General features: G+C 37.9%; 1 protein-coding gene across 1 annotated transcript; it reads left to right on the forward strand.

Annotated features, from left to right (window-relative positions):
• The first annotated feature begins 239 nt into the window (after positions 1-239).
• LOC119810124 (olfactory receptor 143-like) lies at positions 240-1,196 on the forward strand. Its single transcript, XM_038323457.1, has one exon. It carries the CDS (start codon positions 246-248, stop codon positions 1,194-1,196), a length of 951 nt encoding a protein of 316 aa, XP_038179385.1. The 5' UTR covers positions 240-245.
• Positions 1,197-17,474: the final 16,278 nt, after the last annotated feature.

The raw sequence follows: 17,474 nt of genomic DNA on the forward strand, positions 1-17,474 counted from the left end.
ATAGATTGCATTAAACAATGGGATGTTTATCTGTATGCTTCTGGACAGATACATGTAGCATATGTATATATATCTTATATATAAGCATAAGGCAAGGTACTCTTCAGAAATCAATTTGAGTAGTTGGGGAACTTTGTGTGGTTTGTCATGTATTCCCTCAACCCAAGCTTATAAACCAATAATATTAGTTTATCCAGCTGAAGCCAAAGATGACTTGCTTGATAGTATCATCTTTATTCTTACAGATGCCATCCATGAAGCAAATGGCTACAGAAAATGACTCCTCAGTGTCTGAGTTTATTCTTATGGGACTAACAGATGAACCTGAACTCCAGTTGCCCTTGTTTTTCCTGTTCTTGGTGAACTATACAGCCATAGTGGTGGGTAATTTGAGCTTAATGAGTCTTATCTTTCTGAATTCACATCTTCACACCCCCATGTATTTTTTCCTTTTCAATCTGTCCTTCATTGAGTTTTGTTATTCATGTGTTTTTACTCCCAAAATGCTAGTTAGTTTTGTTTCAGAAAAGAATATCATCCCTTTTACAGGATGCATGACTCAGCTGTTTTTCTTCTGCTTTTTTGTCAACTCTGAAAGTTATGTGCTGACTGTCATGGCTTATGATCGTTATGTGGCCATCTGTAAGCCTTTACTGTACAAGGCTATCATGTTGCCTAGGATCTGTTGTCTGTTGATGTTTGGTTCATATTTGATAGGGTTTTCTACTGCCGTGGTACTCACAGGCTTAATGATTAGGCTTAACTTTTGTAATAACAACATTATTAATCATTACATGTGTGACATCTTCCCTGTCCTTCTTATTTCCTGCAGTAACACTTATGTCAATGAACTTGTGAGTACTGCTGTGGTGGGCACAGCTATCATTTTATGTTGCCTCATTATCTTTATGTCATATGCTATGATCCTTTTCAATATCATTCATATGTCATCAGGTAAGGGTTGGTCTAAAGCCTTGGGCACTTGTGGGTCTCACATCATAACTGTCAGTCTCTTCTATGGATCTGGGCTGCTTGCTTATGTCAAGCCATCATCTGCTGAGACTGTGGGCCAGGGAAAATTTTTCTCAGTGTTTTATACATTTTTGGTGCCCATGCTGAATCCTCTCATTTACAGTCTCCGGAACAAAGATGTTCAAGTTGCTGTGAAGAAAACCTTCAAGAGAATCACAAGCTAATTAAAACTATGACACTTCTCATAGCCCTGTCCCCACTTTGTGTGTGTGTGTGTGTGTGTGTTACATTGCCTGCCGTCCATTATTTTTCCTTCTCCTCTTATAACTATACCATCAACACAATTTCTACTAGGCTACGTTTTTCTTCAACATGAATTGTAAATCTGTGTATACTTGTTTTGTGGCTTGATACCCTTAGATTCAAACTTGTGTTAATTACCTATATCAGACTAAGGGCCTGCTGTGCTACACAAACTCACCTATGCATTTTTATTTTAATATTTTATATATTTATTTATTTGGTTTTTTGAGACAGGGTTTCACTGTGTTACTCTGGAGTAGTCTTGGAAATAGCTCTTGTAGACCAGGATGGCCTCGAACTCACAGAGAACTGCCTGCCTCTGAATCCCTACTGCTGGGATTAAAGGCATTTGCAACCACAGCCTGGCACCTTTATATGTTTTATAATAATTTTTTTCTCATGTTTTGAAAACCATTTTTAGAACTGTTCCCCCAGACTTAACAGCTACTTAACTAGCTTAACTAGCTACACATTTGTTTAACAAAATAAAGATGACAAAAGTCGTGGGTGTGGTAGAACTGCAAAAATATCAGGAAATTCTGCTGTCTTTTTGAGACTGCTTTTATTCCTAGTCTTTTATTTTCAAACCTGTGATATGGAAGTGCATAATTTATTAGAGTAAGGTCTTATTTTATTATCTAATTGAGTATGAATTTGACCTACTTCTCCACCCAATGTGTTAAATCCATACATTTTGATAACACATTAGTATATTTATATTTTGTTATGAATTTAATTGAAATTGTTGGTTTTTTTCTGAACCTTTAATAAATCTATGATTTTTCTAAAAAACAAAACTACACATTTTCTTCATTATAGAACAAAAAAACAAAGGGTCATTGTAATGTCTAGGTTATTTTCTCTGTTGCCTCAAATGTTACTATGATGTGAAACAATAGAAATAAAAAAGGGAGGCAACTTATTCCATTAAAAACAAAATCTGGTGGGCTTAATGCTTATGGGTATGGTTGATGCATGCTTTTGTTTATGAGCTCAACTCCAAAGAACAACAACAAAAAAACCTTCTGCTTCTCATCTCTGTCTCTCTGTGTCTCTCTCTATGCATCTACCGTGTAAATGAAAGAAAATAAAAGACTGTATGATTTTTGTACGACCATACAATGAATGAAGCAGAGCATAATTCGAAGCCATTATATATCTATAAATATATGTGGGGGGGGTGGGGAAAGAATAGATGTCTTAGTGGATAAAGGTACCTGCAGTTCTTGAAGAAGACCTAAATTTGGTTTCCAGTACCCACAAGGTAGATCAGACCTGTCAGTAACTACTGTTCAAAGGAACCCAGTGTACTCTTTGGGCCTTCGTGCACACAAGGCATGTACGTAGTTGACATATATACACACAAGCAAAAACATGTATACACATAAAAAAAACTTGAAAGAAATGCATAGAAATAAAACAAAATTCTGAAAACACAGTGAACTTCAGAAGAATTATTCTGAATGATTGTATAAGAAAAAAAAAGAATATGAACTAAGACAGAAATTGGTGGTTGTATGAATATATAGATGACTACTACAGAGAGATTATCTAAAGTATTTGAAATGAAAACCTGTATATGTTCCTGTAAGGGCCACACATTAAAGTGCTACAAGCATGGTGAGTGTCAAAACAACATTTCATTGTTGTTCTTTACCATTTGTGATTGATTTTTCTGGTATGATGGAACTGAGGAATTTTTTTAAGCCTTTCTGGTGAGGCATATCACTTTCCGAAAAGTTATATATGTACTTTAAGAAGTCTATTACATGTTATATATTTAATTGTCCAATAAATATTTATTTATAAAGTACAGAAATAGGAATTTGTATTATATTTCACATTTTTTTTCTTTTGTGTCTGCACTAAAGTATTAAGGGCGGATGCTTTTCAGTGAATGTTGTTACTTTTCCTAGAAAAACGATATTAAGGTCTATTTACTTCAGGCGGAGAACGAACAGTGGGCCAAAGAAATAATAGTCTGGTTTGGTGAAACAGTGAGCATTTGGAGGCTATTTATGTAGGCAGGAGTGTGGGAGATTCATAGGCAGCTGCCTCGCTGAAGAAGCTGCAGAAGCTGCCTCATAGAGACTCTGCTGCCTAACTTGCAGTCAGCTCTCTACATTCTGCTTTCCCACAGAAACTGCTGAGTGCTAAAGATTCCTCTGCACACTGCCTTGTCAATAAGGAGTGTTTTGTGGGCTTCCAGCGTATTGTGAACCTCTCTCAAGAGTGAATGCTTTAATATTGTGTATATAGCTAGAACATACTGAATTTTTCTGTTCATGGTACTGTGAATATTTACATTTTTATTTTTATATTGTTATTTGAAAAATTTCAAGAGGTTTTGTTTGCAAATATAAGCTTTGACAAAAAATGTTAAAAACTATAATCAACCTAATTTAACTTAGTGGTATCAGAAAGTTAGGCATTTATTTATTTTAATATTGATTAGATTCCTACAATGTTTAATTTCTCAAGTGTAAATTACTATTCTTTCATTTTACTCATTACTGTACATGATTTAATGGAGCTGTGAAAATGACTTTAAAATTTTTTAATAGGTCAACAACATTTATTAAAGATATAGAATAGGATGTATAAAACTCATATCTCTAAGCCTTTGATACTTGACCAGAAAGTTAATGAGAGTTACAAAGATAAAGTATGGTCTGAGATGTATACGGATTCAGCATCATATCCTTGTGTAGAATAAATCAGCAAATAATTTGACTCAGTACTTTGGAGAAGACAGGCTTATTTTGCATTTCTAATTAATTATATTATCCTTAAAAAATGAAATGATATACAATTTAAGAAAATATATTTTAAAAATATTTATTCTTAAAGTATTGGCCAATAACTGTTAAAGAATTATATATATATATATATATATATATATATATATATATATATATATATATTTAGCTAATGCAGGCTTATTTGATAATTATTTAAGATTTAGTTGTGTTCTATATGTATTTTTAAATTATTTATGTAAGATCCGTACATTACTTATATTATTCTGATATCAAATGTTCTTCAAATATATTACTATAATTAGGAAAATAACCTATAGAAGATTCATATTTAATCTCTTCCACACAAATGAATAATTACATAGATTTATGAAAATTAGTATCATCAACAAAAAGGCAATATCCATATGTTGAATTATCAAAGAAAATATGAAATTAAAAAATCTTAGAAGCAATACTTTCGTGCCCAGAAAGGACCTGTTTGTATACCTAGTCCATTCAATCTCAATGTTATTAAGATGTTTATGTTTATGCTTCATTCATCAAATTTTTCAAATATTTCTCTCAACATTTCTCACCTTATCTAGTTCATAACTGAGCATTAGAACAGAGCTTTGCAACAAAAACATGCACTTAGGTGAATAGATATTGGGCCAAGATCAGTCAAATGTTACCTGGAACATTTGGCATTTCATCATTGTTTGCTCTAGGAGATAATTGCCTAGAAAGGAGTATCATGGAGTTAAGAGTCAGAATCTATTTTTGAAAACTTCAAAATATACCCTACTTGAAAGTTCACAATTGAACTGCCCTTGTTTATTGATGCTCATAGAAATCACAAAACATGTGGGTCAGTTACAAACAACTTTATCATTCACAATAGAGAGCATGAACTTAAATTTTGTATCCCTTTACTTCTCTAAAATCTCATAAAGCCTGTGTAAAAGGGAGCTGAAGGACTGTACAGACTGATGGATGTGTCATAGCCCTAAACACAGGAATATCCAATGTATGGAACTATTTTCAACTCATCCCAAATTTTATTTTTTTTTATTAAAAATTTCTGCCTCCTCCCCACCTCCCATTTACCCCACTCCCCCCTCCACTCCCCCTCCCTCTCCTATCCAGAGAGCAGTAAGGTTCCCTGCCCTGTGGGAAGTCCAAGTTCCTCCCACCTCCATCGAGGTCCAGGAAGGTGAACATCCAAACAGGCCAGGCACCCCCAAAGCCAGTAAGCATAGTAGGATCCAAATCCAGTGTCATTGTCCTTGACTTCTCAGCAGCCCTCATTGTCCGCCATGTTCAGGGAGTCCAGTTTTATCCCATGCTTTTTCAGTCCCAGAAAAGCTCTGCTTGGTAAGCTCCGAATAGATCAGCCCCACCATCTCAGTGGATGGGGAAACCCCTCTCAGTCCAGACTTCCTTGCTCATGTTTTCCTTCCTTCTGCTCCTCATTTGGGCCTTGGGAGCTCAGTGCGGTGCACCAATGTGTGGCTCTGTCTCTATCTCCATCCATCGCCAGGTGAAGAAGGTCCTATGGTGATATGCAAGATAATCATCAGTATGGCTATAGGATCTGGCCTTTGCCGGCTCCCTCTCCTCACTTGCCCAAGGAACTAGCTGGGGGCATCTCCCTGGATAGCTGGGAACCCCTCTAGAGTCAAGTCTCTTAATAATCCTAAAATGGTTCCCTTAATTAGGATATATGCTTCCCTGCTCCCATATCCACCCTTCCTGTATCCCAAGCATCCCATTCGTCCGAGCTCCCCCCATTCTCCCCTTCATGCTTTTCTCTCCCCATCTTCCGTTGGCCCCGTCTCGCCCCTCCCTCAAGTTCCCAATTTTTGCCCAGCGATCGTGTATACTTCCAATATACAGCAGGATTACTATATGTTTTTTTTGGGGTTCACCTTCTTATTATCTTCTCAGGGATCCCGAATTATAGGCTCGATGTCCTTTATTTATGGCTAAAACCTGATTATGAGTGAGTACATCCCATGTTCATCTTTTTGGGTCTGGGTTACCTCACTCTGAATAGTGTTTTCTATTTCCATCTATTTGCATGCAAAATTCAAGATGTCATTTTTTTTACCGCTGAGTAGTACTCTAACATGTATATATTCCACAGTTTCTTCATCCATTCTTCCACTGAAGGGCATCTAGGTTGTTTTCGGGTTCTGGCTATTACAAATAACGCTGCTATGAACATAGTTGAACAAATGCTTTTGTAGTATGATTGGGCATCTCTTGGATAAATTCCCAAGAGTGGTATTGCTGAGTCCTGGGGTAGGTTGATCCCGAATTTCCTGAGAAACTGCCACACTGCTTTTCAAAGTGGTTGCACAAGTGTGCATTCCCACCAGCAATGGATGAGTGTACCCCTTACCCCACAACCTCTCCAGCAAAGGCTATCATTGGTGTTTTTGATTTTAGTCAATCTGACAGGTGTAAGATGGTATCTCAACGTTGTTTTGATTTGCATTTCCTTGATAGCTAAGGAGGTTGAGCATGACCTTAAGTGTCTTTTGGCCATTTGAACTTCTTCTGTTGAGAATTCTCTGTTCAGTTCAGTGCCCCATTTTTTTATTGGGTTAAATAACATTTTAAAGTCTAGTCTCTTGAGTTCCTTATATATTTTAGATATCAGACCTTTGTCAGTTGCAGGGTTAGTGAAGATCTTTTCCCAGTCAGTAGGCTGCCTTTGTGTCTTAGTGACAGTATCCTTTGCTTTACAGAAGCTGCTCAGCTTCAGGAGGTCTCATTTATTCAATGTTGCCCTTAATGCCTTTGCTGCTGGGGTTATATGTAGGAAACAGTCTCCTGTGCCCATATGTTGTAGAGTACTTTCCACTTTCTCTTCTATCAGGCTCAGTGTGTTCTGATTAATATTGAGGTCTTTAATCCATTTGGACTTGAGTTTTGTGCATGGTAATAGACACGGATCTACTTTTATTCTTCTACAGGTTGACATCCAGTTATGCCAGCACCATTTGTTGAACATGCTTTCTTTCTTCCATTGTGTACTTATGGCTCCTTTATCAAAAATCAGGTGTTCATAGGTTTGTGGGTTAAGATTCGGGTCTTCTGTTAGATTCCATTGGTCAACTTCTCTGTTTTTATGCCAATACCAAACTGTTTTCAATACTGTAGCTCTGTAATAGAGTTTGAAGTCAGGGATGGTAATGCCTCCAGAAGTTCCTTTATTGTATAAGATTGTTTTGGCTATCCTGGGTTTCTTGTTCTTCTATATAAAGTTGATTATTGTCCTCTCAAGATCTGTGGAGAATTTTGATGGGATCTTTAAGGGGATTGCATTAAATCTATAGATTGCCTTTCGTAGTATTGCCATTTTTACTATGTTGATCCTCCCAATCCAAGAGCAAGGGAGATCCTTCCATTTTCTGGTATCCTCTTCAATTTCTTTCTTCAAAGACTTAAAGTTCTTGTCAAATAGGTCTTTTCACTTCCTTGGTTAGAGTTACCCCAAGATATTTTATGGTATTTGTGGCTATTGTGAAAGGTGACACTTATCTGATTTCTTTCTCTGCTTCCTTATCCTTTGCATATAGGAGGGCAACTGATTTTTTGGAGTTGATCTTGTATCGTGCCTCAATACTAAAGGAGTTTATCAGCTGTAGGAGCTGTTTGGTAGAGTTTTTCGTGTCGCTCATGTACACTATCATATCATCAGCAAATAACGAAAGTTTAACTTCTTCCTTTTCAATTCGAATCCCCTTGATCCTCTTGTTTTGTCTTATTGCTATTGCTAGAACTTCAAGCACTATATTGAAGAGATAAGGAGAGAGTGGACAGCCTTGTCGTGTTCCTGAATTTAGTGGGTTGGCCTTGAGTTTCTTTCCATTTAATTTGATGTTAGCTGTCGGCTTGCTGTAAATAGCCTTTATTATATTTAGGAATGACCCCTGTATCCCTAATCTCTCTGTCTCGGCAAGGTTTGTCAGTCTTTTTTCTTGTATCCTGCTTGTCTAGTCCAGACATCATGCATATTGTCAATGGTCGAGGCATGGGCAGTTCTTTGTCAAAAGGCCAGTTTTGCCAAGAAGAAAACAAGCTCCAAATGGAATGAGTGTCTTCAATGCTCAACATTCTCTTCGAACAGATTAGTGCTGCCAGGAACAACTCTGTCTCCTATAAACAGAACCCTAAGTTATTTAAATGTAATATTTTACAGTTCTTTGAAGTAGCTGAAGATTACATATCTATGCAAAATACAATCTCTATGTATCTAAAGAGCCTGGTTAATCTGACTATAAGTGTGACAAACATGGATGACGATTGACCTATAATACTTTATACCTGTACAACTTAAAGACTTAGAATTTATATTAGAATATTAAACAATCTTAAACAACTATGCAGCAAATGAGGACAGTGACATCAAAATGTAAACAATGTATAGTTAACTTGATGAGGGGTAGAAATGTATAATGCAATATGATAAATATATCTTAAAATTGTATCAACATACAAAATGCCTTAAAGAGAGGTAGAAGCATGCATGCATACAGTATAACAAAATAACTTTGGATAGGTGTTCAAATATTGTAAACAGAAATAGGAGCATATTCAATATAACAAAATAAATTCGTATCAATATACAAGAATCTATGCCAAAGTAAATTGTCTGTAAATAATAGCTCAAAAGTATTCATTCTATTGCTCAATATTTTTATTAGGTTGAGTAAGCTCACACTAATCTATCTATAGAATTGTGTCAATAATTACATGTATATATTTAAGCTTGGAAATGAATGAGTGATATCCATCTGCCAAAGTTCATTGGGAACTGACACTCTGGGTTTTATGTCTGCCTTACTCAGAAGCCCCCGTGGGGCCATCTGGGCACAAGTGGTACAAGTTCTACTTAATTGTTCACAGTTGGGCAAGGGTAAATCAGGTAGAAGCTAATTTTGAGGGGACAAATGAAGTTGCTGATGGAGGAACCCAGCCTGTTCCAGCAAGGCAAGGTTACTGTCATAGTCATAATTAGGTGGTCTACTCTGTGGTTACTTGTGGCTAGCATTCCTGGCAGCCCTGTGTGAGATCTGATGTCGGATATGTGCCAGGGCTGTTCTCTGTACTGTAATAAATCTTGAATAGTTTGCATGATTTTGGAGATAGGATCCTTTGGGGACTTTAATTTTGCAAAAGGTAGTATATTACATGCTTGTGTGGCATAGCAGCTATCTGCGAAAATATATACAAGTTCTAATTGGGTTATTTCCCAATACCTTAAGGACTGCCAATAATTCTCCTAGTTAACTAATCCAGGATTTAGTTGGGTATCATCCCTTTTCTTATGACTAACTCTCAATATTATTAACCCAAAATTAGATTTATTGGCATCTGTAAAGGCTATAGCGGCCTGCGGGAGGGGATGGCTTGTTTGATGGTGTGGCACAATTTTTATCTTTAATACTAAAAGGGAGAGGGCAGAAAGCCATCTGTCCTTAGGGAAATAATTATCCAGCAATCAGGAAAACCTGTTATCATTTGCTTAAAATTGCGAGAGCCTGTCCATAAGGACAGAGTAGCTTGTATGGTGTAGGGAAGTATGATTTTGTCTGTCTCCCATCCCAGGACAGTCATTCATGCCTTGTGGGCAATAATGAAGGCTATATCAAATTTGGAGGCAAGGTGCCCTAATTTTACATGAGATAAATTTATCTATAATAGGGGCCTAGATTGCCAGAGCGTGACCAGGACAACATTTTCTGTCCATAGGACAAGTACCATTAAATTTGGGTCATACTGTTGTAGGGAGGCAGAAAAAGGCAGCTGGCTAATCTTGGTCAACAACCCCATAGCTTCTTCTGTCCAAGTTATAACATCAGAAGGGGAGGAATGGCCTTCCAGTAGGGAAAACAAACCTCTCATTTTTTCATCAGGAATAGGGAGAAATTGTTTGAGCCATTTAACAATGACACATAATTCCTGGAGTTTAACATGAAAATGCCTTGGGTGCACCTCAGTGGAGTCATTGAGTAGATGTATTGTCTGACTAAACTGGTATCCCAAGAGAACAAAAGGGAGCATCCGTTGTGTTTTTTCTGAGGCTATGTGAAGACATAGAGCCTTTAGATTATCTAATGATGTGGGATTTTCCTCTTTATGCTGTGATTACTATTGGTTAATAAAGGATTGCTTTCAGCCTATGGAAGAGCAGGGCAGAAAGAGCTAGGCACTGGTGGGGGGAACTAAAGGGAATACAGGGAGAAAGAAGGACTGAGTATGGAGAAGCCATGAAGCCACTGCTAGAGACAGACGTGCTAAAACCATGCTATTAGGCCACGACCTCATTGGTGATGCACAGATTAGTGAAGATTGGTTGAACTAAGATGTAAGAGTTAGCGAATAAGAATCTAGAGCTAATGAGCCAAACAGTGATTTAATTAATACAGTTTCTGTGTGGTTATTTTGTGGCTAAGCAGCTGGAACAACCAAGCAGTTCTCTTTACAACAATCTAATGTTTGGCATAGAATTTTTTGAATATATTTTTGGTGTGGGTGGGTTAGTAAGATATCATCCATAGAGTGGATTACCAATATGTCATGAGGAATATTTTAAGGGCTTGTACATGCATTTGATGAATTATAGGACTGTTTTTTATGCCCTGTGGTAAAACCTTCCATTGGTAATGTTGCACAGATTTGTACACATTAGGCTCTCAAACTGTAAAGGAAAACTGCTCTTTATCTTGTGGTGTCAGCATTATTGAGAAAGAAAAAAAGGACCAACTTTAATGTCTATTACTAAAATATACCATCCTGGGGGGATAGCACCCAGGTACAGCAAGCCCACTGGGGGAACACCATTTTTCCATTTGTGCATTAATTTGTCTCAAGTCTCATAACAGATGGTATTTGCCTGACTTTTTCTTTTTCTTTTTTTAAATATTTATTTATTTATTTATTATGTATACAATATTCTGTGTGTATGCCTGCAGGCCAGAAGAGGGCACCAGACCCTATTACAGATGGTTGTGAGCCACCATGTGGTTGCTGGGAATTGAACTCAGGTCCTTTGGAAGAGCAGGCAATGCTCTTAACCTCTGAGCCATCTCTCAAGCCCCTCCCTGACTTTTTCTTAATAACAAATATTGGAGTATTAAACCTGCTGTGGGATGGTTCAATATGACCGAGGTAAAGTTGTTCCTTAACCAAATCTTTTAAAGATGATAATTTGGGATTCATGATAAGCCATTGATCCATCCATACTATTTTGTTTGTGAGCCAATTTAAGGTTATTTGTTGTGGGATGACTACATTAGAATGATATTTAGTGGCCCTTAGAATTGGGAGTTAGGACCTGTATAGTGAGGGCAGCAGGGCTTTTGCCCTGTTTGGCCAGTATTGTCATGTGACATTATATCCTTATAAAAGGTCTTATCATCAATAGGAAGGACAGTGTACATTTCCTCCAAAAGCTCCTGTGCCCAAAGTGTGTTGGGGGGCATCTGGCACAATAGGGCAGAATCTGCCTTAGTTCCTTTCTAATTTCTTCCAATGAACTGGGTAAACAGCAGTCTTAGAGGTGGAGTTGCCACCCACCCCAGTAATGGTGGGGTCATCCTTGAACTTTAATGTGGGAAGGCTTTGGCATCGTTGAGTGAGATGATGGTGGCATAGGCCCCAGTGTTCACCAATTCTCTAATGGGTTTACCATCAAGAAAAATAGTCATCACGGGAGAGTGAGGAAAAATGGTGAAGGTACAAAAGACTTTTGGGTTTGCTGGATCAACATTCCCTTTCACTTGTGGGGGTGAGAGTTGCTACATTTGGAGTTTAAAGGCCATTGTTGAGAGTTTCTAAAGTCTTGTGCCTAGTGATAGCCCTTTTGACATTTAGGCCATTTGGTCTTTGGGTGAGCATTAGTACAATTCTGCATAAGTGGCTGACTGTGTACATCTCCAGCAAGTACATTCTGGTGGGGCGAAATTATCATCCTTGTCAAGATTGGCATTAGCCAAAGCATTGATGGAAGCCATAATGGCAGAAATGGGTTTGTTCTGTGTGTCAATATCAATGGTGGCTGAGACCCACTTATGAATATCCTCATTTCTAACAGGTGCAATGGCATAACAGATGATGATGTTGAGCCTCTCCCAGCAAGTCAAGGGTGACATTAAGTCTAAATTTCAAATTTTATGGGCTTGGGTTTTTGCTGTATCATCATAGGCTGAGAGCCACTGGAGGAAAACTGAGGGAATCAAGAATGGCCTTTAGCACAGTGTTCTAATTATAATGGTCTTGAAGCTGCATGGCCCACTGTCTGAGTACCTGCTCAAAATAAGGGGATTCAGGGCTGGATTCATTAGCTGCATTTTTAATAAGGGTCAAATCTGCAAATGGAGTAGGGATCCAAGGTTGAACAGCTGCATTGTGGTCCACTTTGACAGAGAAGGAAAGGATTGGTAAGGGGTAGCTGTTGGTGGGAGACAATTGCAAGTCACTCTGTGGTGGAGATTTAGGGACCAGTGACATTGACATGGGCCTAGTTCCAGCCTCCACAGGGGCAAAAGGCCAAATATCATCCCCAAAATAGACACAGTGGGATGAGATACCTTGGGGAAGAAGGAGCGAGAAAGCTCATGTGGCAGCTCCATCGCGTCACCTGTTGAGAATTCAAGAAATGACAGAGAGACCTCCAGTGAGAGGGAAGAGATCTTGTGCAAAAGGTTGCCTGTGATTGGATATAGAGGAAAGGGTCAAGCAGCCACTGTATGAGGAGGACATTCCAATCCAAGAAGGGAAAGGGGATTCAACTACAGTCAAATGCCCAAAGCCTTTCCGTGAATTAAGAGCCCAGCCACAACCCTGATGGCCTTTAACTGGTGGTCACATAACTGGATTAGTTGAGAAGAGAGAGTAGGAATAGAAGTCTAACAGTCCACATGCCAACGACCAGTCAGGACTCCGCATAATGCAAGAGAGCTTTCAGACAATCCCGAAGAACGTCCCTGGATAAAAGCCATCAGTTGCTCTCAGGTCACAAAAGAGTCTGCAATGACAAGGATGGAAGGGAAAAGGAAAGTAGTGTTTGCAGACTCAGTGTGCTGCTTATAGAGAGGGACTGCCTCAGTTGGTAGGCCACAACCGTATTCTCACACAGTGCCTCTGGGCCAAAAGGGCCTGACAGAGGGGTCCTTTATTGGTTTTACCTCCTGGGTGGTGAGGCCTCACGTGGAGATACCGGGATGAACTGAATCCTGATGAAGAGTTCCTAACCAGGATGTCAAACTGGGGAAAAAGAAAAGAAAATGCAGGGGTAGGAAAGAAAGTCCCAACTTGCCAATAACTTAGAAAAAAAGTAGGGGTCAACTCACCAAAATCAGCTGAAGGAGTGAAGTCAGGACTATAGTGTAGAATCTGGATGAGGACAGTAGCCAGGGGAGCAAGTAAGAAAGAAAAATACCCAAAAGAGAGTAAGGAGAACCCAAAAAGTGAGCAAAATAATAGGGTCTATCCCGGTTGGATACCAGTTGTAGTTTTTGCGGGGTTGTTGCTGCTGCCTGTTGTGCAATCCCTGTTTCCTTGGATAGGGACATGGGTTGAGATGTGGAGGCCAAAAGATGTGAGCCTATTGTCACCTTGTCTGTAAGTCAGAGAGTTTGGAGGTTGCTTAAAGTGGTTGACAAGTGTAGCTATACATACTGACTTAGGATGTGATTTCTTTTTTAACATTAAGATTATTATACAAGTAGATTCATTTCATTCTGACAGATGGTCAGGATATGCAAACGCTCTCTCTCTCTCTCTCTCTCTCTCTCTCTTTCTTTTTGTAATATGATGTTACCTTGGGAATGGCTGTCTTTAGGATACTTGGTTTAGGGTAGCTTTACTGCCTAAACAACAAAATGCTAATGACTTGATGCCTCAAAATGTTAAAACAATTAACTGTTCCAATTGTCCTTCGTATTATGTTAAAAAAGTATTTTGTTGCCTTTTTCCCTTTTGTATTGGGGTATAAATATATGTAAAAAATTAAATGCAAAAAAATTTCAATATTTGATGGAATCCTCTCCTGGTACTGTTCTGTGATTTCTATTTTAATATTTTCCATGTGTCTTCACACTCTTTCTTATATTTCTAAATCCCCACACCCCTAACCTAGCAAGAGGTGTTTTTTCTTTTTTGAGAGGCCCACACAGTGAGAAGATGTGGAGGCAGCAAAGCACACTCTAAGAGATTCCAATGCAGAAGCTCTTTTTTTGTGAAAAGGTCAAGGGGGGTGGCTCAGAGTGGCATGACATTACCTACCATGCTTTTGGTCCACTGACCAGTTGTCTTGGTCAATTTTGTTTACTTTTTATGAGTTTGCATGAGCTTGCATGAGCTTGCTTGTGCTTCTGCTATTGCCCTGCCTCACATTCCATATAAAAAAATTGAAAGAAGCTAGATACTAAGCCTTGAGAAAATGTGGCGATGTCTTAAGCACATATTCCTGAGTGAAGAACCCAGCCTATACAAGCTGGATACCAGGTGAGTCCAGGAACACTACCATGTGGAGTAGACAAACCCCCAGTGATATTCAATGTCTATGACTGCTAGGACTTAGGAGGAGAAGAGAAGGAATGGGCGAAGCACAGTGAAGTTCTAGGGCCATGAGACCCTTCAGAATGATGCTGTGGTGTTGTATGCTTGATGTCATGCCGTTTTCAAACTTTAGAGTTTCTTGTTGCTGATGAGTGCTTCTTTTTTTTCTTGAGGTTCTCTGTTAGCATATATTGAAAGTGTAAACTAATAGTCTTCAGTATGGAATTTTAATGGATGTAAATAAAGTAATTTCACCATCTTTCCTTGTGCCCACACAGTCCTTTCTTGAATGTAGCTTCTGCACCGAGCATAAGCCATCATCTCTCTCTGAACCTAACACTTCACTTGAATTGTTCTTCACTTCCATGCTGTTTTCTTCAACTTCAGAATTTAGTTCTATAATGCATCCACAATCTATATTCTTTATTCATTCATTCAGTTCTATACTTATATATAAATTTTATAACTCAGCTACAAAGAAGAATTTAAGGAACACAAGTCCTCAGGTATAACTAGCTGTTAGACACCAGAAGTGACATAATGGGATCATATGGTGACTCTATTTTAAGTTCTTCTGGAGGAACTTAGACTCTTATTTCCATAGTGTCTGAACTACTTTACCTTGCCACCAATTGGGTACAAGGATAACTTTCTTTTAATAGCCTAGTTAGTTGTCACTTGTTTACTTATTGATAGGTATTCTGAATTAAGTGAGATATAATCCCAACATGCATTTTTATTCTTTTTGTCTTTCTGTTTTCTTTCTCTGTAGTCCACAATTCACTGAAAAATTTCAGAGAAATAAACCTCTTTCCAAGATTATAGGCATGAGATTCAATGTATAACTTCAGTGGAGTTAGGATTTGTACATGGCTACAGACTATTTTTTCATATATTCATTAACTATTTGCCATTCTTCTTAAGGACAAGTTTTTTTAATTTATTTGCTCATTTAGTTGGTTTTCTTGCTTACTGTTTGCAACAGTAGGGATCAAAATAAGGGTCTTGTGTTTGCTTGACACACACTCTTTCCAAGTGTTTCATTCCCAACTCATACTTGCCCATTTCTTGATAGACTTACCTTAATTTGTTTTTAGAGTTTTTATTCTTTATATATTTGAATACGTGCATACTTTCTGATGAGTATCAGGCAAACATTTTTCTTCTGTTCTGAATGCTGTCTCATTATCTCAGTAATTATTTTTTTCATGTGCAGAAGCTTTTTGGTTTTATGTAATTTCATTTATTAACTCAATTGTTTTCTGGGCTATTTGGAGTCTTATTCATAATATGATTGGCTTGTGTCCAGATCTTGAAGCATTTTTCTCTAGTGATTTAAAAATTTCGGGTCTTATTTTAGGGACTTTGGTACATTTTATATTAAATTGATTTTTGTACAGTGTAAGAGATGGGAATCTAGTTCTTTTTTCTATATGGGGGATATCCAACAGCATTTTTCCAACAGCATTTTTTGAAGAGGCTGTCTTCACTACCATAACTTAGATCCATTTTGTTGAAACTTAGAGGGACACTAATTGTGTGCTAATCTATCTTTTCCTTTTTAATTTTATTTAAATAAGATTTTTTCATTTATTTTACATTCCATCCAATTTTTCCTCCCTCCTTATTCATATACCCTTCTCTTTCCCATCTATCCCAACATCCACTTCTCCTCCATCTCCACTGAAAAACAGGTAGAACTCCCATTGGCTTGTACAAAGTATGACACATCAACATAATGTCCAGAATCAATAACAGGTTATACAAAATCAACAAAGCACCAAGGAGAGTTCCTGTTATCACCTTTGGAAGCCCTTACTAAGAGACCAGACTACACAGTTGTCACATACCTGCAGAGGGCCTAGGTCTGTCCTATATAGAGTCTCTATCTGTAAGTAGGTAGATGTATCTGTGGTTTCGTCCATCCTGAGTCCTATGGCTTATGCAATCCTTCCTTTCCTTCTTCTTCAAGACTCTCAGAGCTCAGTGCAGTGTTTTTCTGTGGATCTGTCCCTGTTTCCATCAGTTTCTGAATAGATTATGTCTAATGACAAATAGGGGAGTCACCAAGCAACTTAGAGTAGGTGACCAGTTCATGCACACTTTCCACTATTGTTACGAGTCTTAGTTGGGGTCATCCTTGTGTGTTCCTGGGCTGTTCTCTGGCACCAGGTTTCTCCCTAACCCAGAAATGTCCCTTCTTCAAGATATCTCTTTTGTTACTCCCCCATCCATTCTGCCTCTAACCCTTCAATCTATCATTTATGAACCATATTTCACAGCTATACAGAAGAATATGGAGTTATAAATATAAATAATGATCAGTACAGTTATGTAACATTTGGGTAGCTTCATAATAAGAAAGCTCACAACATGGTTTTAAACTCTGATGGACTTAAATTGTCTTCTCTATTCCTTAATCTATTCTTTAGAAAATTTCCTCTGTTGATTACTAAAGCATTGCATATTTGTTAACAAAATCTCAAAGGATTGTAGGAAACTCTTATTAATGACAAAGTATTACTTCTTTGGTTTCCTTCTAATAGATTGGTTCTTACACAGTGGAAAATTCTCAAATGACAATACACAACTCTGCCCAGGGAACTGGGTACTCCTGGAGAGAAATTACAAATTAAGTAGATCTCTAAATCCCCAAAGACTCAAAATTAGATTTATGGTTTCTATTGTAAATAAGCTCAGAAATTTCTACCACCAAGGGACTCATGAAACCCAAAAGGAAATCATAAAGGTGAAAATAATTTTCTGTGCTGGTTTATTAAATAGACTGTAATTTAAGTGAGGTGCTACTTGAATCTTCATGCATTTCTCTTCTGTCATGTAGGTAAGAAAATAAAAACCTAGATAAACTCTCAAGTAAAAATC

This window comes from Arvicola amphibius, chromosome 3, assembly GCF_903992535.2.
Source record: "Arvicola amphibius chromosome 3, mArvAmp1.2, whole genome shotgun sequence".
NCBI classification, from domain to species: Eukaryota; Metazoa; Chordata; class Mammalia; order Rodentia; family Cricetidae; genus Arvicola; species Arvicola amphibius.